Below are 23,450 nucleotides of genomic sequence, written 5' to 3'. Positions count from 1 at the left end.
ATTTTAAGTTGCTTGTTTTTAACATTGTGCTTTAATTGTTGAAATCTACCTTGAGGGTAAAGGATGGGTAATAATAATAGTCTAGCATCCTGTTCTCACAGTGGCTGACCAAAGTGCAAGTACACTCTCCCCATTCTCACTCCCCAGCAACTGCCTCCAACACTGAATGCTTCTCTATAGGAACCACCACTTCCAAGACAAACATTGCCAGGGGAAGGCAAACAGCCGGTCTCTAAGGACCATTACATCATGGTGTTTTAACATGCCTGCAGTTCTTAGCTGTTATATTTGCCTAACGCTAAGAACATGATCCTTGCATTAAAAAACTTTTATTGATCTTTATCATTCCCCTCTTCTGGAGAACTCAGGCCAATGTACATGACACTCCCCCCTTTTCTTCACACCAACCCTTTGAGGTTGGCTAGTCTGAGAGATGATGAGTGGCTTAAGATCACCCAGGAAGCATAGTGGCCGCTTAGGTTGCTGTACCTAATTCCAGCATTCAAACTACCACACACGCTGGCTTTAAAGTACTTAAGACACCTGAAGGCTATAATTGAAACATTGCTATCTAATTTCTTTTAACTGATTATTCTGATAAAATAAACATTATGACCTCCCCATCTACGCCCACCCCAGTTTTGTAAATTTCCTCTTTTTGGTGCTGCTTGGGCAAGTCCATTTCCTGCACTGATGGTTTTGTGTGGGTTTTGGTTTGTGCTTTCTAATTTTACATCTCCAAGAAAGTGCAATTGTCAAACCACCATATACATAGGAGAAACTGCGGTTATCTTTGTGTGCATTAAAATATTTTGTACACTTTCAAGACTGCTTGAAAATCCAGAGTTTAAGAATTCCTTTTTAAATCTTTGAAGTGTAAATCTTACATTCCAGCAGCTTATTAGAATTTTGTCTAGAATCATTTTTTCCGGGAATAATGTGGGGTTTAACCTATATCTTGTCTAATCCTTAAGCTCTTTTGAAATGGAAACTGTACATAAAAGCTAATACTGGCTAGAATTCAGTTTCCATTGCTCTCGGTAAATAGTGTGCTTAGGTGGGTTTGCACATCCCAGCTTCGCCAAAATATACATTCTGACATTTCAGTGAGTATCACAGTATAGATGTAACTCTTATTCCTACATCTGTGGATGTAAGCAGACTATCACATATACAACTAATTTAACTAGGCGAAAAGGGTTGTGGCATTTTATTGGGAGAAGGGGATTTCTGGGTGGTGGTACCCTTTTTTGCCTTCTGTTACCAGTTGAAATGATAGCTGCAAACCAATAATACTCTTTTTTAAAAAAGGTTATCTCCTTTGTACCCAGTCTTTAATTTACAGATGATGTATTGCAACCAACAGTACAAGCTCAAAATCAGAGAGTAGCTTTAATTGGTCAGCACAGTGGGAAGATTTTGGCCAATGACCTTGATTCTTCACTTGCTAATCTGGTTGGAAGTAAGTTTAACACTTTCATTTTTAAAGAAAGGTTTCCCTATGTTTATTATGAAAGGAATTCTAAATCTTAATTAAATGTTTTTTTTGGTGTTTTATTACAGATCTTGGCTTTGGAGGAACACCATCGAAAAAGTGAGACATATATTCCTTAATTTCATAATTTCTAATTATATATTGATAAAAATGTCCTTGACTTGTGTTTGCATTGCTGAGCTATCTCAGAATTTTCTAATATTCAGTGTTGTGCCAATACAATCATTCTGTGAGAGCAAATATTGCCTAATGGAACAGACCTTAACCTTCAAAAGGAGACATTCAGCATTAGCTTTTTTAGATTGTTTTGAGTTATTAAGAAGATTTATATCCTGCCTTCGTACAAGCCCAGGGGTTCAAGGTATTGCATTTTTTTTTGTTTTTTTTGGTTACATATTACAAATACACATACATACAGAAAAATAGAAAAAGAATTTTAAAAAAATAGAGAAGAAGAAGAAATAAAAAACATAAGAAGAAAAAGAAAGAAAGTTTAAAAAAACCTGAACATTTTCAGTTATACATCTTTGTATTTACAAGCCATCTTTTTACAACTTCTGGCTCATCTCCCAATGACTTCCCGCCTCCCTTAAACGATTCCTAATAATTCATTATTTCTTATTATCTGTATTCAGTTGATAAGTCTGTGGAGAGCATTCTAATTGCCAGTGGGAGTTTAATCTACACTAAGCCAAGCGAAGTCTTGGGAACCTCTTTTTTCCATATAATTTATGAAAACATCCAGTTTTAACATCCAGCTAAAAATACAAAACTAAGCAAATATTAAAAACAAACCCAATCTCCCCATGTAACAAACACCTGGCTGTTCTGGTAGTCATTTCCGGGCCAGGGTTGGGGCACAAATCCCACTCCAAAAACATGTGACACAACTGATTTCATGAATAGCACTATTGTTCAAGTATTGGAAAAGAAAGGTTTGTAAAACTTTCACCATCCTGCCAGTCTCTTCTGACTAGAGGGGAAAAAATCCAAATGTTTTAATTCTAAACATTCAAAAATTAACATATATATCTTGCTATAATCAGTAACTAAAACAGGTAAAGAAGAAGTCCCAGAGTAAAAGATGTTAAAAGTCTAATTTAATTGACTATAAAACAAATCACAAATAGAATTTGCCTGTAAGTGCAGTGACATCAAACTTGCCACCATGTGCTCTGAGTCGTGCTTCACACCTTGGGTGTAGGGATGCCATCAATAAGGCACAGGGTGTGGGATGTTCCTGGCGCAGGTGAATTGTTAACATTGCTAATAAAAATATTGTTTTGACCAGGTGGTGGGCTGGTTGGTATGATTTAAAATTTGCCTAAACCTCTGGGAACTGCTTGGTGAGAGCAGTTTCCGGTGTATAAAGCCAGCTGAGTTATCTGCTACCTTAGCAGTAACCGTAGCACCAGTGTAACTCACAAAGTTTTATGGAAATTTGGCTCTCTTACTTGCCAGGCTCTTTCTGAAGTAAGCACACCTTGAAACAAACGGAGGAAGTAATTTATTTTGCAGTTATGAATTTAATAAAAAGTAGATGTGGTGTTTAAAAAGTTACATATACCAAATGCTAGGATCCAGGGGCTGTGAGGTGTAATTATAGTGGCAGGTAAAAGAAATTAGTGATTAACAGAACAGTTCCGTATATTGCAGTATCATTTCAGCTGTTCTCCATATGTAACTGCTCAGCTTTCAATTCGTTTTTAGATCTGATATGCAGTGGAATCAGCCTACAGAGAAGAAACTTACTGGTGGAACCAACTGGCAAGCGAAAACAAGCACCTCAACTACATGGAATACTGTCCCTATTCCTCCTGCTCCACAGATGGTAATACTTACAGTATTTTCAGCCTTTAAATTGTTTGTGTGTTTGCCTTTCCCCTGTATTTCACAAAGCATTCTTGTCAAAATTTTGAGAGGAATTTACCAATAAGGCTTTGGCATGAAATTTTAGAATCCCAAGGGAGAGGATTTGGACATAAAATAAATTGGAGGTTACAGTGCATCTTGTACAACATGTAAATACTTTAGTACCTTCTAGATGTGATTCTCTGTATTTTTTTAAGTATTTTTGTGATAAAAATATTGGCCAGAATCCAAAGAACTACTTAATTGCACACTAGGGGCTGGTGCTACCCTAGTGGAATTGTTGCCTTGTTTTTCTCTGAGCACTTTACAGCCATCATAAATTGGCTTTGAGACTCCCCTTCAAGATGTTTATATTTTATTACTTTAAATGATTTTAATGTTGTAAGCTGCAGAAGGAAAATACTGTATTCTGAAGGTAGCTATACTGAAAATACTGTATTCTGAAGGGCTTTGGAGAAGCAGCTGAAGAGAAACAGCCCTATAAACCCTGGTACATGTACACTTCTGGTCTCCAGTTCTTTGTGGATTGGTGTTTTATTTTTGATAGGATCCTGGCAGATATGACAAAAATTCATAGCCTTGTATTCCAGCTCCCAGTAACAGGTGCTTGATGCCTTCTAACTTGTTTGTAGTAGCACAGATTGCAGCTTTACTGTTTCGGTGTGAATTGCTCTTATGTGTATAAATGGTAGCTCTTTCTTAGATATCTATTATGCTTCCTGGTTGCTTCAAATCTGAGCTGAAAAGCATGAATCAAATTAATGAAAATATTCTCCTTAGCTATTCCTTCCTTATATGGAAAGAGAACTTTCTCTGTACAAAAGAGCAGTCAAATAATATAGCTGCCCTGTAATTTCATTCAGCCACATTGCTTTAATTCTTTTTGAATGTACAGTTACGTGGTGTGCAAGACTGAGGATAATTAACTTCATAACTAGCTTGTCTTGTTTCCAGCTAAAGTCATTCTAGTTTTGGTATCCTGCTACTCCCAATAATTTTCTGTCCCTCCTCCTTTTTGCTATGTTAGAATGGAGTACCTTATCTTGGATATGCGAGTTCCTATCCTGCAAAATAAGATGCATTTTATACAATTTCTTCAGTGTTAGCAGTGGAATTTGTAGCCAAATTTTATATGCAATCTCTCCCCCCCCCCACTGTCAAAGGTACCTGCTCCAGTAACCTACCCACTGAATACACCTCAAGTGCCTGTGTATGGAATGGTAAGAATATTCACTCTTTATATTTATATAATACATTGAGAAGATGTTCTATTTTGAATGTCATACATCGTAATTTGCAGCAGTCTAATGAGCCTGAAATCTCAAGTACTAATTCTTTTGTTATTCTGTTGCATTGTAAAGTAGTCTGAAAAGCTTCTGCATGCACAAGGGAAGTCAATGAAGTATTTTTTATCTTGCTTCCCAGTACTTACCAACATTTTAATCAAAGTGTGGTATAAAGTTTTTCCCACTGCTTTACTTGGATGTCCTAAGAAATGTCTTTTATATTATCCCCAGACCGCGTTTTAAGATTTGCCAGTATGGTCTTAACATCTTTTAATGGATTCAATTTTAGCATCCCCTTAGAGCAAGACCTTTTCACTAGTTTGTCCCTCCCCAAGGAAGTTATCTTAGCCTCCTCATCTCTTTCTTGAAACAGACACAAATATTCTGTCTCCACCATGTTTTTATAATGATGTCTACAATAGCTTAGGTATGGAAATCTGAGGCTAAAACAGAATTTTAGTCATATTTTATGTAACTAATTCCATTTGTTTGGTGGTGTTTATTATTTGGTGCCCATTCGTTTGGTGGTGTTTGAAAGTGCATTCAAGTTGTAACTTAATCCACCCCCACCATTTATGTACAAATTCCAAAGAGGTGAAATACCTTGGCTGTATCTGAACTTCTGCATTTATAATTATGCTCATGTTGCTCTATGACAATTTATTATAGAAGCTGGCCATTACAGGTGGGTGGAATTATCTGGTCAACACACTTCTGAGGCATTTCAGTTCCTTGCAAGCAAATTCAATCCTCCATCTCTCTCAGATTTCAGGCAGGGAAAATTATCTTCTCTGCCAGACTCATTGGAAAGCTGCTTCCCGTAAGAATAGATGTCACTGGGCTAGATGGATTAGTGGTCTGACTCTGTTGAAGACCACATGAAACCACTGTCTGAAGAATGCAGAAACTGGCCACTTCAGCAGTGGGAGTACCGTGTTCATGCATAAGCGGCTTCTGCACCTAGCCTCGAGCGCTTTGGCGTTAAGTTGCTGAAAGGGAACTAGAATTTGTTTAGCTTTCAAAATATATAGATAGAGCAACCATGTTCAAGCTCAGCGGATCAGTAAATGACTTTATACATTCCTGTTTCTGTCTGACATTTAGGTACCTGCTCAGATTGGAGCTACTCCTATTATGGCACCCCAGCCTATGATATATACCCAAACCAGCCTAAGGCCAACAAATCCTTTTGCACCTATCTCTGGAACACAGGTTAGTGTATTCCTTAGCATAAAGATGAAACTCTTCATGATTCCTGTAGACTGTTAACAGCACTTGCCACTTTAAAATATTTATATACTGCCCCTGATTGGTCAAATCTGCTCCTTAGGCTGCAAAATATCATCACCATCACTATTTATATTCAACTGTCCATGAGCTTGAAAGGATACTGGTATGTTCTTTTACCGTCTCAGATCCTAAAGTACTTGCCTCACAGCACTGAGACCCCCTCCTGATGAAAGTTAGGCAGGCTAAGACTTTCAGATAGAGCTTGATCAGCTCCACTCAAAGAGTTACAGAATGAATCAAATATACATATATTTAAAATGTTCTTTTTAAAAAAAGCAGTTATGGGCCCTTCAGCAATGGGTCTGTCAGCAACTGATTGTGCCTGGATGTTGCTAGCAGGAAACAAACCAGTTCTTTGTTTCTTATTTTGTTTTTTAGTTGAAAACAGACCAAAAAAAATGTTTGCCTAATTTGCAATTAAGTTCTATCTTATTGTAGTTAGTAGAGTAGTGGAACTTTTATTGTGATGAAAGTTCAAAACTTAAGACTTGATACCTTGTAGTTCAACTTTAAGAAGCAGGGCTTCAACCAAGCCTCTGATTGATCAGCACAACTTTTTAGAGATATTCCTGGGATATTATTAAGCAGATGGAAGGTGATCTGTGATTTTAAATTTTACATGGTTTTAGTCTGTGTATGTTGAATGCAGGTGGCGCTGTGGGTTAAACCACTGAGCCTCTTGGGCTTGCCAATCAGAAGGTTGGCGGTTTGAATCCCCGTGACAGGGTGAGCTCCCGTTGCTCGGTCCCAGCTCCTGCCAACCTAGCAGTTCGAAAGCACGTCAACGTGCAAGTAGATAAATAGGTACCACTCCAGTGGGAAGGTAAATGGCGTTTCCATGTGCTGCTGTTGTTCGCCAGAAGTGGCTTAGTCATGCTGGCCACATGACCCGGAAGCTGTACGCCGGCTCCCTCAGCTGATAAAGCAAGATGAACGCTGCAACCCCAGAGTTGGTCATGACTGGACCTAATGGTCAGGGGTCCCTTTACCTTTACTAGTGTGTGTATGTACAAAAGAATTGTTGTGCACCAGAATTTTGTTTTAAAAAATATATGAAAAAGCAGTTTACAAGTATTTTGTGAATAAAAATATGTAACCTTAATGACTTTCATTCAGCTTGTTTTTCTTTATATATGTTGCAGATACAATTTATGTAGACCCGCCAAAGCAGCAAGACACTTTGACAACCAAATATTGGTAGAAAGAAGACAGAACTTTTGAACTGCGGTCCTCACTAGGGCACATACCTGCTTCCCATACAATATCAATTACTTTGAATTGCTGTGCTTTAGAGATTATTGTTATAACAGTCACTATGGTATGAAATCATGTTTGGTTTTGGATAGCATAAGACTGTTTTCAGTGGAAAGCTGAAGTATTCTGAAGCTGAAGGTCAGCAAAGTATGTAAGGAGAATCCTGACTTTCCCTTTTTAAATAAGAGCTTACTTGGAAACTCTTTGCAGCATTTCCATGCAACAGCTAGCCTCTAGTAAGCTAGTGGAGGGTATAATTATTCTATTTATTTTCTCCCAGAATTCTGTGGCCGTTGTTACCATGGCACCACTTAATGAAGCTGAGCAATAAACCTTTCAGATACTCTTAAGCAGTACCTGATACAATAAGACTCTGAGAAGAATCCTGCATTATCAGAAATGCCAATATTGACTGCTTTTTCTCATGCTAGACTAGCTTCTTCTAATTCACAAATTTTGTACTGTGAGTTTTAAATGCTGTGAATCAACTTTTAACTAAATGTAGGCCATTAACAGAAAACTATAGTCAATTGGCATTTCAGCAGAGCGTTGCCTTGCCAAGTGATAGAGCTATGCTTTGGCAGAGACTGGGGCACCTGACCTATTCTGAAGAAAATAGTATGTTACAAAGTAGAGTGTGTGCAGTCCTGGCATGGATGGCAATAGCTGCACTTCCTTATGCAGCCTCTTATGTACAGATAGCAGCATCATTTCAGACTTTAGCTAGAGTTGCCTTCATGTCCCAGAAAAAAGTCTGCAGGTGGCCAGCAGCAGTGAGTCTGGGAAGCTTTTTGCCCTTAATTTAAGATGTAGGGCACCAGCATTTTCTTAGTCATTCATCATTTACAGTGCTGCACTTTAAGAACTGGAAAATTGTGTTCCTGAGCTCCTCTATCCCTCTATAGCTTGCGACCCATGTTGTGGGTAAAGGAGCAAAAGAAAATTTTAAAAGGGCCAGTCACTACATAAAACAAACTTTTTTTGGGGGGGGAGGGAGTGTAAATATTTGTAAACCCTGAAATACAAAAAAATCTAGTGCTGTATAATCTTTTCTTCTTCTTTGTAACACATTCAAAATGCAGATATCGTACTGCTTTAAGACATTTAGCTCAAATTTCTTTTGTATTGAAAAGTTCAGACCATTATCCTTCAAGATATTTAAGATATTATTGCAGTGTAGGAGAATGTAAGATGGTCCATGATTTTCAAACACAATGCCCCCAAATAATGAAAGGATTACCTTAAACATTATTTTTAAATTTGTCAGATGGAGTCCAGGGCATACCTATGAGGGGAGATGGGAAGCAAAAAATGATGATGATTATTTATTTTTTAAAGAACATTTTAACTGAAGAAAGCGTGCAAACTGGTTCTTTCCTTTCTATCACTGCTGTGATGATTTTCTTGTCTTGAGCTCATTGCGGTAGCAATAACAGCAAAAAGCCTCTCTCTTAAATGTCAATGTGGCTTTCTTTCATTAAGCTGGCCCCTTTTTATCATTTAAAACTTTTTGCAGCACTTGAGCTTGATCTCCCAAGTGTTTTTGCCAAGTTATTGGCCCTTGTTCCGTGGGAAGGGATTTGCAGAAACAAAAAGTACTTTTGTGGCTCAGGCTGTGTCAAATTCTAGAAAACCAGTCTTTTCCCTGTAAGTGTCTTTTGTGTTTGTTAATATTGTGCCAAGAATGTAAATATATATATATATGCTTGCTTCAAGAAAGATATACTTGTTTTGTCAAACTAAACATGATTTTTTAAAAAAATCAAATCGTTTTTTTACATATGTGTTTGCAATTTGTAACCACTAACTTTGTATGGATTAAATGTTGCAAGTTGGAAAAAACATTTCAGACCAAATCTTGGACATGTACTGGCAAAGACATAAACTGGATGCATGTACAGTAATTAAATGTGGAAAGTGAATTTTCAAGGGCTTTGGGCTTTAATGTACTTTCCTGGTTTGTCCAAAACCAATATTTATTGTAGCCCTATACAAGCTGGAGCAGCTTACTTAAAGGCCTTGTTTTAGTTTATATTCTAGTGAGTTAATTCAATTGATCCTCATTTAGGATTTTAAATCATGCTTCTAACCAATTTTCTGTCTTTTAATCCAGTTTGGATAAGTACATGTATTTAAATTACACAGATTTTATAATAACTAGCTAAAATGTTTGATCTCAGAGGCTGTGACCATGTAAAGTTTGGGGTTGTAAAATAGGCAGCAACCTTTTTTATCCCCCAGATATTATTTTCTAATAATTCAGTTTAACTGTGCTTAATTTATTGCATTTACTGGCTGCAATCTTACAGCAGGGAACTTCATGCAATACCCACCTCCTCAGAGAGAGGGCAGCTTCAACTCTCCAAATGAATGGGTTTATGTATGTTGTTTATGTGCTTTCTACAGCATTATACAGTAATCATTGATGTATCCATTAAAATCAGATTCAAAGCATAATAATAATCACAATAGTCCCACGGTAGCATAAGCCCCCAATACTTACACATTCTTGCTTCTATTCATATGCAATTTAATTCATTAAGGAAGACTGGATTTTGTAATTTCTCTTTTCGTATCTAACTCTCCAGCTCAGTGACCAGAATTCAAAATGTTACTGAGTATGTGCATCTTCTCATGCTTGCAATCTTTGTAAGCAGTGTGATACTTGCACAACCTAATTTAACCTTTTCCCTACAGCAAATGTGTGGGGATTCCCCCATGCTCATACATGAAGGTAACCTGTAAACCCTAGTAATGGCATTACTCTTAACCAGTAATGGTTATTTGAGGAATTCTTTTTAAGAATTGTTGCCCACTATACTGGTGTAATTTTTGTCAGATTCAGTTTTACATTCTGTCTCCAATAACCCTAAACTTGGAGGTTGTGCTTTTATCCTATAACCAAGGACTTTGATTTTATAATAAATGAGCTTTCTAGACAATAAGTGATTATCTATTTGTTCAATAAACCAATGGCATCTTGTCCCAAAAAGTAATAAATGTCAGTAGCTGTATTTTGGCTGTCAATATTAGCATTGAACCTTTGTAGGTAATACTTAGTCTGTAGTTCTTTAACTTATATATAAAAATCTCCCTCCTTTATCAGATCTTTAATGTGCAATTGGTGGGGTGGTTCTTGAGTATGATTAGAGTGCTGTCTTTGCTTCATATTTAGGTTGCCGCAATTGAGAACAGTGGCAAGGTGTGAGATCAAAATAAATTGGGGGAAGAGCAGAATACAGTCATGGCTAATCCAGTGGTGGAGGAAGCCTTTCAGGCACGTGGGGTGGGGTGAACCGCCCATAGGGGCGGGGCAAACTGCTCATAGGGGTGGGGCGCTCATAGGGACAGAACAGGGTGCTCAGCATCCCGTGCCGTCACTATGGGCACTGCCACACGCTGCGTCCCTGTGGGCACTGCCGCGCACCCTGTGCCATTCCTATGGGCACCAAGCGCCATGGGACGCGCAGTGCCAATAGGGACAAGACCGTGCCCTTAGGGATGAGACGGGGCGCGCAGTGCCCATAGGGACGGGCCGCACACTGGGGCCTCAGCCACCCTACAGCTGGTGGGGGGAGGCAGGCAGACAGTACAGAGCCTGTGGGCGCTGAGATATGTGGCTTGTGCATGCTGCAAGCCCCGCGGTGACGAGTGCTGCCTGCCATTTTGTCACCCCATGTCAGGGTGGCACCCAGGGCAGACCGCCCTCTCCCCCCCTCGTACCTGGGCTAGTCATTCCTACAGCCACACTGGGTCTTTAGGGAATTGTCTGTCCTTATGGAAAACCAAAATAACAGTTTGGTCACAACTGCTAGCACCACTTTCTGTGCCAAATCTGGAGAATTTGAACTCTCCTATCTCTGTGGAGGTGGGTTTATCACTCATTTCCTTGCTGAAATATTGCATCTTTTTTATAGCTGACCCTAGCAGTTAGATGGTGGTCACTGTTAACATTATTGAAACTGCATTTGGGGTTGCTGTTGCCAGAATTACACTTTTATTCGTCTTGCCAGAAATGCTAAAAGTACAGGTAGCTGTACTATTTTCAACTTCCAGTTGGCGAAAGGTTGTTTACAGTGGTATTAGTGGTGTTTATAATTGAACTGTCTGAATAATGTTAGATTATATGTATTTAAAGGTTTTTAAAAGCCAATAAGATGTCCATCATACATACTTGACATTTGCTGCTTCCCTATTAGATATATTAGCAGGTTAAAGCTAACTATAAAAATAGCAACTCAACTAAACTCAGGACAGGATTGCACTGCATATGACATTGTTTTGTAAATTTATTGTGAGAGTAAGATGCTGACCAACCTACTGTCTTCTCAAAGATACTGACTTTAGAGAACAACTCCTTCCTTATGAATATATTGGTATCATTTCTATTATTCATTATTTTAGGGCAACCTTCCCATGCTGACGGGGCTGATGGTAGTTGTAGTCCAAAACATCTGGAGGGCGCCAAGCTGTGGAAGGTTGCCATAGTGATTTGGCCATTAACGGGTTGACTGCAAATATGTGTTTGTGGTCCTGAAATATTTGCAGGTGAAGCAATGTGGTGGTGGTCTTGTCACAAGATTATCCTTAAGGCAGTGCTACCCTTAAGGCAGTGCTACAAGGCTGCCATTTTAAAAGCTACAAAACGAAGGCAGATTTATTTCATCTGTTTTTGTTTCATTGTTTCCATTGTATTTAGGGTCACAGTCTAAATCTTAAGATTGGTGTGTCCTGGCTTTAGTTGTGTTTGATACTTTTATAGTTTGATCATTAGACTGGCAGGTCAGGGTTGTAATTCCCACAGGTATTCAGAGAAAAAATGCATGAAGCTGAGGAGAAAGAAATACACACACTCACACTCCCCCCCCCCCAAAAAAAAAACACGTGGATTTCTGTGTCAACACCATTTTCTGCATTTCCCATATTCAACTCTGATTAGAGATTTATTTTTGCTTTTAAAAAGACATATTATTAAAATGGCAAGAATTCTGTCTTAAAAGCTTTGGGAAGCATGGACAGTTCGATTATAATGTTATGATTTCGTACATTCTTAAAACAGGATGAGAGCGATGGCAGTTTCATCATGTGGCTTCTAGGAGAGTGTGTGAGAATCTGAAGGGTGATAGGTGCCCTTGTACAGAGAGTGCTCTCTCTAAGGGTCAGATTAGACATGATGATAGTGGCTGTGCTTTTTTTGTTCACATCTCTGCCTCGTTTTCATATAGAATGGAAGGTGGCATCTGAGCTTAATATTAGAAAGCATGGACAGGCATGGAAACCAGAGCCCGTTCCCTTCCGTAGTCCATTGCCCACATGTGTCCCTCCAGCTCTGCTTCTACACTGGAAATGAAATGAGCTGGGAGTAAATAATGGGCAATGAGCCCCATGTAGTTAATGCCATGGACTGGGAAGAGTCAGTCCCCTTTATTGTTGCAAACCTGTTGCAGTTAAAGCCAGCCTCCACCTTACCCCACTTTATATGAAACCCAGGAATAAATAAACATGGCTGCTATGGTCACATTAGTTGGCCATAAGAATAGAAATGTGATATTAATGGGTAATATTGTCATACTTGAAAATGTCTCTTCTAAAGCTGTTGCTCCTTTTCCTAGATATACATTCATTTTTTAAAAATGTAATAAAGACATTTTCAGTCTCTGATAAGAATGTGTAGAGCTTAAAAAGAAAGCAAGTATACTTTTGGGTTTTTTTTTTGTAAAATGTTGTCTTTGACTTTAAAATTAAATACAGGGTGTACCTGGATCTGTTTGGGGTTTATTGATGTGTGGTAAGGGTGGACTACAATTTTAGAGTAGAATGCACTGTGGATCAGTGCTTTTATTTGTACATAAAAGGGAAAACTTCTTTTCTTTTTAAGTAGCCTGCATTTTGAGAATAATATTGACATGCGCTGTGTACCAGTCACTTATTTCCATTTTAAAGATTATATTTTTGAGTAATGGGGAACTGTACATGCTATCTCTACAGTTTCTAGAAATTACTTAGAAATGTTGCTTTTGAATATGTAATTTGACTTCTTGGCTGTCCCATGTACTGCTTTAGTATGTATTGTGTACCTCATACCCCCAGCTTTCTGATGATAGCATTTATTTTAAAATATTGTAATAACCAATGCAGTCTTTATTCTTCTTCTCCCCCTACCCTACCAGTTTGGTAAATAATTTGATGCAATTGTATTCCTTTATAAAACACTTGGCTGGAATTTTCTTGAAATATTGGAAGCAGGGGGAAAAGGTGTTAAATGTGTATGTTGTTCTGGGTTTGGTTTTCTAATTGATAATTTCAATTTATTGTTCCCAATATTCTCTTCCTTGCCCCACCCCAATGCAATAGGTATGTGCCTTTATATATATATTAATTTGACAGGTGCTTCCTGTTTGCAGGATGACTCTTTAAAATTCTTGTATAATTTTTGTCACAGCAGGGCAGTATTGATAATCCATATATTTGTATTTCAAATATGATTTAAATTGCATATTGTATCTGATATAGAAAATGTATTGGGGTTTTTTTCCGTAGTATTTGATCCTTTTCTATTCTGTAGGTAGAACAAGCAAGGAAAACCTCATTGCTGGAGAAGGTTGGAAGTTTAGTTGGGTTTTCAAGCAGATTTTAGGTCCCATGTGCTCACTAAACAACATGCAGCATTGGATCCAGATACCTAGTAGCACATAGCTCCCATTGTAATTAATGGGACAAGTTAGTAGTAACTTGATTACTGCCTTAGTCTGATATAACTGCCTTAGTCTAGGATCAACCTATGGTGTTGAGTTGGTTGAACAAGCCTCCTTGCAATCAAGAGAATATGCCACTAACTCAAGTAACTATTTCCTTCACAGAACGAATAGCAGATTGGGGGTGAGTGGGTGTCAAGATTACTAGAGTGTGGGGAAAAGGCTTAAACCCTTCTTCTTGCATATTATAACCCAGACACCTGATTCTCACTATTTCCTCTCTTTTCCTTTTTAAGACACATGAAATCAGGTTACTCATTTATTGCATTGTCTAACACGGTCCCAAGAGGTCAGTTGAAGGGAAGGAGCTGCTTAGTGAGTCTTACAGTCTTTGCAGTTCGGAAAGCAACTGCTTACATCAATAGTGCTAGTGCAGGCAAGAGAGTCTCAGCAAACATGGGGAGTTCATGACACACTAGTGCTATTTACCAGCTATTGGTGGAAGCAACAGGATAAAAGTTTCTGAGACAAAGCATTTGATTGTCACTGTGGTATTTACAATATTTTCCCCTGTGAGTCAGTTTTTAAAAGTCTACTACACCTTACTCTCTGAGAAATGGTATTGGTGAGCATTATGAGCCGAATCCTTAATTCGGTGACCTCTTTGCTTCCTCCATCTCTTATCACAGCTAGGCAGCAGGAACCACAGCTTAAAGGCTAGATGTGAAGCTGTGGTCCCTGTTGCCTGGCTGTGATAGAGACAGACTATATTCAGAAAAATAATGTTGAATGCAGCTGCAGAGTTGACTTCTTATTTTAGAAAAAGAGGAAGTCTTGTGAATTTTGTTTTAAGAACACATTATAGTAATACCTGCCACATTAATTGAATGACAAACAGCAAAATGTCTGAATGATGCATGAATACCTAGCAACCCAAATTTTGTTCAGCTAATAAAATACAAGTTTATAGCCATTTGCACCTGCAGGAAATTTCTTTTAAAGTACCATTATGATTAATCAACCAATAGTTCTGTTGTGGTGAAGGCCACTAAACACCAAAATGATTCTAGACTTCAGTTTATCAAAGCAGATTCAATAATTTCCCCTTGACTGATATAACAAATAGCATATTTAATTATCTGTAAAACAATTAAAACCCTAGTACAATTAAAAATTGCAGGTTGTACAAGCATTGGTAAAACATTACTGAATAAATGCATTTAGCAATTTATTTTGAGAACAGGGTTTCTGCAAATGTTCTCATATTTTGTATTTCAAACGTTTCTCAGTTTATTTCATATTTGAAATATAGCTTAATGGAGTGTATTGTGTTTTTTATTTAAACTACTCAAAAAATGTATTTTGCCCAGCTCTGCTTGTTCTTACTTAGATTGATTTTGATATGCTTTCCCTTTACAAAGTTGCAGTGTGAGAACATGGTGCATCTAGCCATCAAAAAAAGTAAATAAATTCCTGCCTCTTCTCCCCGCCCCCAGCACTTACTTTGCTGAAGCACAGGGCTTGCTATGTTAACATTTTAATGATCCTTGACAGTATGTAAAACAGGAGGTGGTTGAGAGTCCTCCATTTTGTTAATGAAACAGGTTTTGGAAAATAAACTGGCACAAAGTGTCTTGGGTGTGTGTTTTAATATTTTTCTTAAAAGGAGTGTTTCATTTCAGCCAATGGTGCAGGTCAACCAGCAACACTGAAAAGCATTTATTGTTTTATTTGATGCCATTGGCATTGGGTGTTTAAGGATGATCAGCTATGGCTAATGAACCAAAGGGCTTTTCCAAAAGGGATACACATTTTCATTAATGGTTCAGGTAGCCAATGTCAAACCAGTAGAATAAAACGTTCCCCAAAATCAGTAGATTTAATCCTTTTGAGTAGGACCAGCTAAGAAGCTACCAAGAAGTGAATGGGCTGAAAGTCTGTGTGACCTTTCAGTTGAACCTATCAAATCTATTATTGTACTGTCACTTTTGGAATTAAGTAGTTGTGTCAATGTTTATGGTTGGCAATTCTGGTAAATTACTTACATTTTTCTTCAACTTAAGAACTGCCTTACCCTTTTTATTATTATTTATATAGCTCCACCAGTGACTAGTGCCTTACAGATCACAATAAGACAGGTCCCTGACCCAATTCAAAATTTGTTACAACAGAAATAGCATAAGCAGTAAAAAAGGATGCACTACATGGTTGTTTCAGGTATATGTGCATATTTACAGGCTGTTACAGAATGACATGAAAGCTAGGAAGTTGTCTTCAAGTTTTGCATACATATAATGAACCTAGCTATCAAAAACAAAGTACATCATCTCTCAATGCAAGCAGGTGAGTGTACACACCTTCCCCACCACATTGCCTAACTTCTTATTTTCTTGGCCTATAACACCTTGGTTGTGTATTCTAATTTTATGTTAAAGTAAAATTTAGAGCTTATACCTGCATTGTTTGCCTTGGAACCAACTGTAAATTTGTACTATATTAGAGTTGCTTTCTAAGTTTAGCTTTGTCTACTGGAAGCTATTCCCATGTACAAAATACATTCATTCTCATACCACATATCCATATATGAAATGAGGGCCTTAGGCAGAAAAATGCATATAAACAAAGACCTACGGTTTTAACTATCTCATCACTCATTTATTTTGCCATTAAAAGCCTCAAATTATGCCCCATTCATAATTGCATTCCTACTGGAATCGGTTTCACAGTACAGAAACTATTTTTATTGTGTTTGTGTGTGGCCCAACAACATAGTTCTCTGGGCAACTTAACAATAAATGTCAAAAAACAATTGAAATAGTACTCTCATTTTGACTCAAGAAAATCACCATTTTATAGTTCAAATCAGGAAAAATAAATACATTACATGGACAAAAGTACAAAGATTCACAAAACGTTTAGGGGTATGTGTACCCCTGCGTATCCCCAGGAAAAAAAGGTGTGTGTGTGTGTGTAATATGCCATGATTACCTAGGGCTTTTAGATAATTTGGGCTATCGGAAAGATCTTCACCTGAATCTGAAAAGACCACAGTGATGGTGTCAAATAAATTTCTCTGTGAAGACTAGTCCATAACTAGGGTGCTGTCACTGCTGAAAATGCCACCTCTCACTTCACTTGGTTTCGTGAAACCCAAAGCAGGGCCCAAGCTGTGAAGTTAGTAAAAGTTACTAGTATGTATTAGCATCAATGATATGGAAAGCAAATTGTGTACATCAAATGTATATAGACTTGAAATTCCTATGGAACAAGAATGGATGTGTGAGAGAAGAGAGGTAGCAAGCTTGCAAACCACATATCTGAGTGGGTAGCTGGTTATGAATGGTACATGTTCTTGAACATGATACAATCCCCATCTTCTACTTCCTCCTTGTCTTATTTATTTAGTCAGTATACTGCCTTTCATCCAAAGGTCAAGGGCGGTTCACAACATAAAAATACAAAATTAGAATTCAAGATACATAATACATGAAAAACAAACTAACAGCCCCCCCCCCCAAAAAAAAACCATTTAAAAAGCCATGGTTGAAGAGAAAATACCTAGTTGAGATATACGTTCCTGGCATCTAAGGATATGTAATGAAGGTGCCAGGTGATACTCTGTATAGAGAGCATTCACAAATGGGGAGCAAATCGCCTTGGCATGGATGCTGAAGTTGCCCAGAAATAGCAGTCGCCCGAGCTCAGAGCTGGCATTGAGGTGCTAAACAGAGGAAGTGGACTCTGGTGCAAACTCTGGCTGATCTTAGCAGGGCTGGTTCTAGATTTGAGGGAGGCCTTCAATGAAATAACCTCATGGCCCTATTTCCGTGTTCATGAGAGCTCTGGCAGGCTTACATCAGAGTAGCAGGGCACTTACCAGTCCTGGGCAGCTGGGCTGGGAGATATATTCTCACAGTGACCCAGAGTATTCCAAGGGGACATCATAAACAATAGAGTTGAGTGCAAGAGTTCTATGAGCATCACTCAGGTGGTCCACAGCATGGCTGTGAAGAACAGTGGGTGCAGCAGCTGCTCATTCTGAGAACCCAGCAATCCTCTGGCAAGGGGAGGGGACTTGAAAGAAATGAAGAGGATTAGGATCTTAAACAAGAGGAAGTGATTTAAAAGGAGTGGGGAGGATTAAGAATACAGAAGAGCAGGAGGGAGAGATTTAAAAGGAGTGGAGAAGATTAGGAGCCAGGAAAACAAGTGAAAGGAAGCAAACATATCAAAATAGAAGCAATAAAATTAAAATTAAAATGCATATGGCATCTAACACAAATGCGTTACAATTGCTGCAATGGGCAGAAAAACTATTTTAAGTGGTCCACCAACACACTCATTAATTTTCAAGTTTGGGAATCACTGACACAGGACTATTTTACATACTTGTTACACTATAAGCTTTTGTTGGCCAGAGACCACTCTCTGAGTCTCTGAGGAGTCTTCAGACCAATGCTCCATCTAAGCCTGGAGTTGGCAGTGGCTTATGATCTCAGGCTAAGGTTTGCTTGCTGGAATTTGTATAATATGTCACTAAACCACCTAACAATTGTGTATCACATTGTTTGATACTATTTTTCCTTTCATTTATATAGTAAATCATGTAGAATGAGACAACTGATATTATTCTTTATTGAATTTATATACAGTGGTACCTCGGGTTAAGTCAGGGGTCGTCAACCCGCGGCTCCAGAGCCGCATGTGGCTCTTTTACACCTTTGCCGCAGCTCCGGGGTGGATACTAGCGAGGGGAGGAGGCGCAATGTGCACCCCGACACTCCCCACTGTGGTGCGTGCTGTACTGGCTGTGATGTCGCATGGGGGCGGTGTGTGCGTTAGTCACACACCGTCCCGACGTCACCTTCCCGCCCGCCCGCCCGCTACATTGTAAGGGGCATGTACGCTGGTCACTGCATTGAAGGGGGGCATGTACGCTGGTCACTGTTTTGAAGGGGAGTGAAGAACACACCCACAGAAAAAGGTAACTTGTTAATTTAACGTTTATTTCTATGAGGAGGAGTAATTCTGAGGGGTCAAACAAAGAAATAATAAAAAAGTGACAAAAAAGTTATTTTTATAATGACGAGTTTTGCGGCTCCCAGTTTTTTTTTCTTCGGAAACGGGTCCAAGTGGCTCTTTTTGTCTTAAAGGTTGCAGACCCCTGGGTTAAGTACTTAATTCGTTCGGGAGGTCCATTCTTAACCTGAAACTGTTCTTAACCTGAAGCACCACTTTAGCTAATGGGGCCTCCCGCTGCTGCTCCACCGCCGCCGCACGATTTCTGTTTTCATCCTGAAGCAAAGTTCTTAACCCGAGGTACTATTTCTGGGTTAGCGGAGTCTGTAACCTGAAGTGTATGTAACCTGAAGCTTATGTAACCCGAGGTACCACTGTACAGTTCTATACCCAGTGGTCTCAGGGCAGTTCACAGAATAAAATCAAAATATAATCCACAAAATACATAATCAAAATAAAAACAACAACCCAATAACCCCCAACCCATATTTTAAAAGGGCATAGGATGTCATATGATAACACATGATAAAAAGTAACTAAGTAACTTCAATGTAACAAAGGGGACACATGATAAAGAGTTAAACCAGGCATAGGCAAACTCTGCCCTCCAGACGTTTTGGGACTACAGTACAATTCCCATCATCCCTGACCACCTGTCCTGTTAGCTAGGGATGATGGGAGTTGTAGTGTGGTGTAGTGGTTAAGAGCGGTAGTCTTGTAATCTGGTAAACCGGGTTCGCGTCTCTGCTCCTCCGCATGCAGCTGCTGGGTGACCTTGGGCCAGTCACACTTCTTTGAAGTCTCTCAGCCCCACTCACCTCACAGAGTGTTTGTTGTGGGGGAGGAAGGGAAAGGAGAATGTTAGCTGCTTTGAGACTCCTTAAAGGGAGTGAAAGGCGGGATATCAAATCCAAACTCCTCTTCTTCTTCTATGCCTGAGTTAAACGCACAGCAGAGGATGAAGGATAAGAAGCCTTAGGTTGAAACTCCATATGCACTTACCTGAACCTAAGTCCCATTGAACTCAATCAAGCTTACTTCTGACTAGACATATCTATTAAAAATAGAGTTGAGATCTGTTTATCAAAATGCTCCCCCTCTTGTAGCTTGTATTTGCTATTTTTACATTTATAGTTTAATATTACTATGTGAGAGTCACCAGAAAAGCCGTTTAAAAAGATCTTCTACATCTGTGTGTAAAGGGGAAGGGCCATGGTTCAGTGGTAGAGCACCAGGTTCTCAGGTTCAAATCATGGCATCTCCAGGCAGGGCTAGCAATGTCACCAGCTGGAAACTTGGAGAGCTGCTGCCAGTCAGTGTGGACAATATTGAGCTAAATGCATAGCTGTCAACCTTCCCTTTTTTGGTGGAAAATTCCCTTATTCCAGCGCCGTTTCCCGCTGCTTCCCGCTGCTATCCTGGATTGTTAGATATCCTGTAGACTGTCCCTGGGACAGGTGAGGCTGCTGATCCCTTATTTTCGAGGCTGCTGATCCCTTATTTTCAAATCTGAAAGTTGACAGCTATGTAAACGGACCAATGGTCTGACTTGGTATAAGGAACAGGGGCGCCGACTTATAAAAAATATTGGGGGGGCCCATACCAGGGTCTTGCCGCTGGTTCGCTCGGGTAGCCGGGAGAACGCAGTTTGAGGTGGCGGTGTTGGGGAGAGACCCTCGCTCAGGGCGCCACGAGACTTGGCGGCCGGCAGCCTATCTGGGGGGTTTTGGAGCGTATTACGGCGGAGCGATTGGGGAGGAGAGGGCTTGTTGCCGGATTCTTCAGCTGGGCCGGAGATCCGCTGCTGGGGGGTCCCTGGGCCGAGTTGTGAGCACGGCCTGCTGAAGGGAGATCCAGCCGATTGCGCGACGGGGACGGCCGGGGCTCTCTGGCTAGGGCGCGCGGCTGGCTGGCTGGCTGGCTGGCTGGTGAGGGAGCAGGTGGGGAGGAGGCGGGGAATGATTTCTTCACGTTGCAGTCGAGACGGCTTGGCGATCCTTCAGCGTCCCCCTTCGGATCTGCGCAAGGAGACAGTGTGGTTTGGGGAGCCCGGGCGAGGTAAGGTCTCCCGTGAAGAAGGCTGAACCTCAGGCGACCAGAGATCTCTCTCGGGCTCCTTGCTAGTTTAGCACCAAGTAAAAATCGTTTTATTTTTGTTTATTTTTAACAGAAAAAAGCGTGGCCAGCTTCCCTTGCTTTCCGTTTCGGCAAGTGGGATGCTGACGTCCTCCGGGCTCTGCGGGCAGAAGCTGACAACGCCCCGTGACGAAAACACGGCTGGGGAGGCCGGCTTCCAACGGAAAGCTAGACAAGCCCAGCTTGGCAAGCACCTCCGCAGCTCCTGCTCTCCACACCCACCACCAAAGGAGCCAACTTCTAGGGGCCGAAGTCCTGTTGCACCCCCATAACATATTTGAGGTGGCGAGGCTCTCCCAAAGTTGATGAGCATTGCCATTCAAATGGCGTACATGCGCTGCATCTTGTGATCGGTTATGTGGAGCGGGACTTTCCTGCTCCCCCCCCCCGTTTAATTCAAGTTGGCACCCCTGCCCCCCACCCCAAGAGAAGATCTCACTCTTATCCGACCCGGGGAAGTGAAAGGGGGGCTGTTGCGCCGCGTCTGCCGCTCGCCTGACAGCAGCAACGTCTCCCTTCCAAGCGCCGCCCTCAACGCGGAAATGCGCGCAGCGGATACGCGCAAGCGAGCTCTCCAGTTCAGGCTGCCTGCTACTCGCAGCCTTGCCCCGATAGGGCCGCTCTCGGCCCGCCTCCCTTCCCTCCCCTTCACCGGCGGAGACCGGTTTGGGCCGAAAAGAAGCCACCCGCTCCCTCTGCACCACGCGCGCCTGTTCCCCGGCAGCGCAGCGGGCCGAAAGCGAAGTGGCTTCAGCTGCAGCCCCGTTTAAAACAAACAAAAACGCTGAGCGGCTTCCTGATTGGCTGCACGGTCGGGTCAGATGGTGGTGCGTGTTTTCCACCTAGCAATTTCTTCTTTGACGTTTCGAATGGAAACAGAAGGGGAGGAGAGACAGTGGCTGGAGGAGGAGAAAAGGGGATGGCCGTGGGGTGTGATGATGATGATGATGATGATGGGGGGGGGGAGAGTGCAGAGCGATCTCCTTCTAAAGCTCTTTTTTTCCTCTTCCTCCTCCCCTTCACTGAAACATGGTGTGGTCCAAACCGGCGGCGGCGCTCTGCTGGAGGGGCGCCCGAGATTATTGGGGGGGCAGAGCCCCCCCAAACGAATTTTTGAGGGGGCTCGGGCCCCCTCAGGCCCCATGGAGTCGGCACCTATGCTTTCATATGCTTGATGGTACCTTTTTGAGTAGGTCCTTCCTTCCTTCCTTCCTTCCTTCCTTCCTTCCTTCCTTCCTTCCTTCCTTCCTTCCTTCTATCTCTCTCGCTCTCTTTCTTTGTGTGTGCATATGAGAGAGAGAGAGAGAGAGAGAGAGAGAGAGAGAGGGAGTGCACAGATGGAAATATGTCAGAGGGAGGGGGTATTGTTTGAAGTTTCTTGATTATTTCACTCAAGCGAATGACCACATTTGCCTCTGTTTTAACTGCAGCTCCTGATATTATTTTGGTTTTTAACCAGGGCCACATTCCCTTTCAGGCAATCTTCAAACAGCCACCAAACAAACAAACAAACAAACAAACAAACAAATTTGTGTACCTGTATTCATCTGTAGTTCTCAGGGTGGTTCATAGCATATAAATAAGAGATAAAAACACAAAATAAATGCCTGTACAGTAGTGGGTGGGGCCGAGGCAAAAGGGGGTGGAACTACTAACATAGATCTTAATGTGTATTGGAGGCTAATTTCTGCACATGCTTACTCACCCTTCTCTGTCCTCCATCCAGACAAGTAAGAGGCCTAAATCAGACTTCCAGGACACCTTTCAGTCAGGCAAACATACTCAGGAACATATATTCCTTTAATAATGGAATCGCTCCCACAGAACTTACAAGTGCACCTCCACAACTTTGCTTTAGGTACAGTAAGGGGGTGATTTTAGTAACAATTTTAACATACTGTGGAGGAGTCATATGTAGTGGCTACATTGAAATGAGCACTATTGTGCGCATGCCCAACTTGTGGGCTTCCCAGAGGCATCTAGGTGGCCGTTGTTGAAACAGAACACTGAACCAGATTGGTCTCTAGTCTGATCAGGCAGGGATCTTTTCTTATGTTTTGTAAATCTTCATATTATTGCTGTCAAAATGTAACCAACAATGCGCAACGCAACCCTGTTATGGAGAAGCATCATTTGAACTCTTTGGGCCTCTTTTCTTCATGAGAATAGGGAAACTGTTGTTGGAACTCACTCTAAAGTGTGCATTATGTCAGTGTAAAGCAGCCTAACTGGCTTCAGTGCCAGCCCATTGCCTTACTTTGAGCCATGTCTTACCAACAATCTCTTTCCAGTAATTGTGCTTGTCCCCATAAAGTCAAAGAATTCAAGAGAAGCAGAGAAGGGGGTGCTGGATACTGACCCCCCCTTGCCGCCTCTGTTGGAAAAGGGGTGTGGTTTAAACAG

General features: G+C 40.7%; 1 protein-coding gene and 2 long non-coding RNA genes across 7 annotated transcripts in view; 1 reads left to right on the top strand and 2 right to left on the bottom strand.

Annotated features, from left to right (window-relative positions):
• LOC310698205 (phosphatidylinositol-binding clathrin assembly protein-like) overlaps window positions 1-15,524 on the top strand; it is a 53,052-nt gene extending 37,528 nt beyond the window's left edge. For 3 of the 5 annotated variants that reach the window (XM_083485144.1, XM_083485143.1, XM_083485142.1), the window contains 6 exons: window positions 1,346-1,462; window positions 1,564-1,594; window positions 3,206-3,326; window positions 4,531-4,587; window positions 5,758-5,865; window positions 7,086-15,524. In XM_083485144.1, coding sequence (XP_083341270.1) covers window positions 1,346-1,462; window positions 1,564-1,594; window positions 3,206-3,326; window positions 4,531-4,587; window positions 5,758-5,865; window positions 7,086-7,100 — 449 coding nt within the window. In that variant the 3' untranslated portion in view covers window positions 7,101-15,524. The remainder of the gene's footprint in view (window positions 1-1,345; window positions 1,463-1,563; window positions 1,595-3,205; window positions 3,327-4,530; window positions 4,588-5,757; window positions 5,866-7,085) is intronic. The other 2 variants (XR_014521382.1, XR_014521383.1) reach the window with 1 other exon arrangement.
• Window positions 15,525-16,100: 576 nt separating this feature from the next.
• Window positions 16,101-18,550, bottom strand: LOC310698409. The gene is made up of 2 exons (XR_014521510.1): window positions 17,748-18,550; window positions 16,101-17,059 (listed from the first exon to the last, which is right to left on the bottom strand). It is a non-coding gene; the product is annotated as an uncharacterized lncRNA (long non-coding RNA).
• A 327-nt stretch (window positions 18,551-18,877) lies between these two features.
• LOC310698417 overlaps window positions 18,878-23,450 on the bottom strand; it is a 37,042-nt gene continuing 32,469 nt past the window's right edge. The window contains exon 2 of the long non-coding RNA XR_014521517.1: window positions 18,878-19,965. This is a non-coding gene — a long non-coding RNA (uncharacterized lncRNA). The remainder of the gene's footprint in view (window positions 19,966-23,450) is intronic.

This window comes from Podarcis liolepis (genome assembly GCF_965112155.1).
Source record: "Podarcis liolepis genome assembly, chromosome: Z".
Lineage (NCBI taxonomy): Eukaryota > Metazoa > Chordata > Lepidosauria > Squamata > Lacertidae > Podarcis > Podarcis liolepis.
The sequence above is the reverse complement of the archived record's forward strand: the minus strand, read 5'-3'. Positions and strand labels throughout refer to the sequence as shown.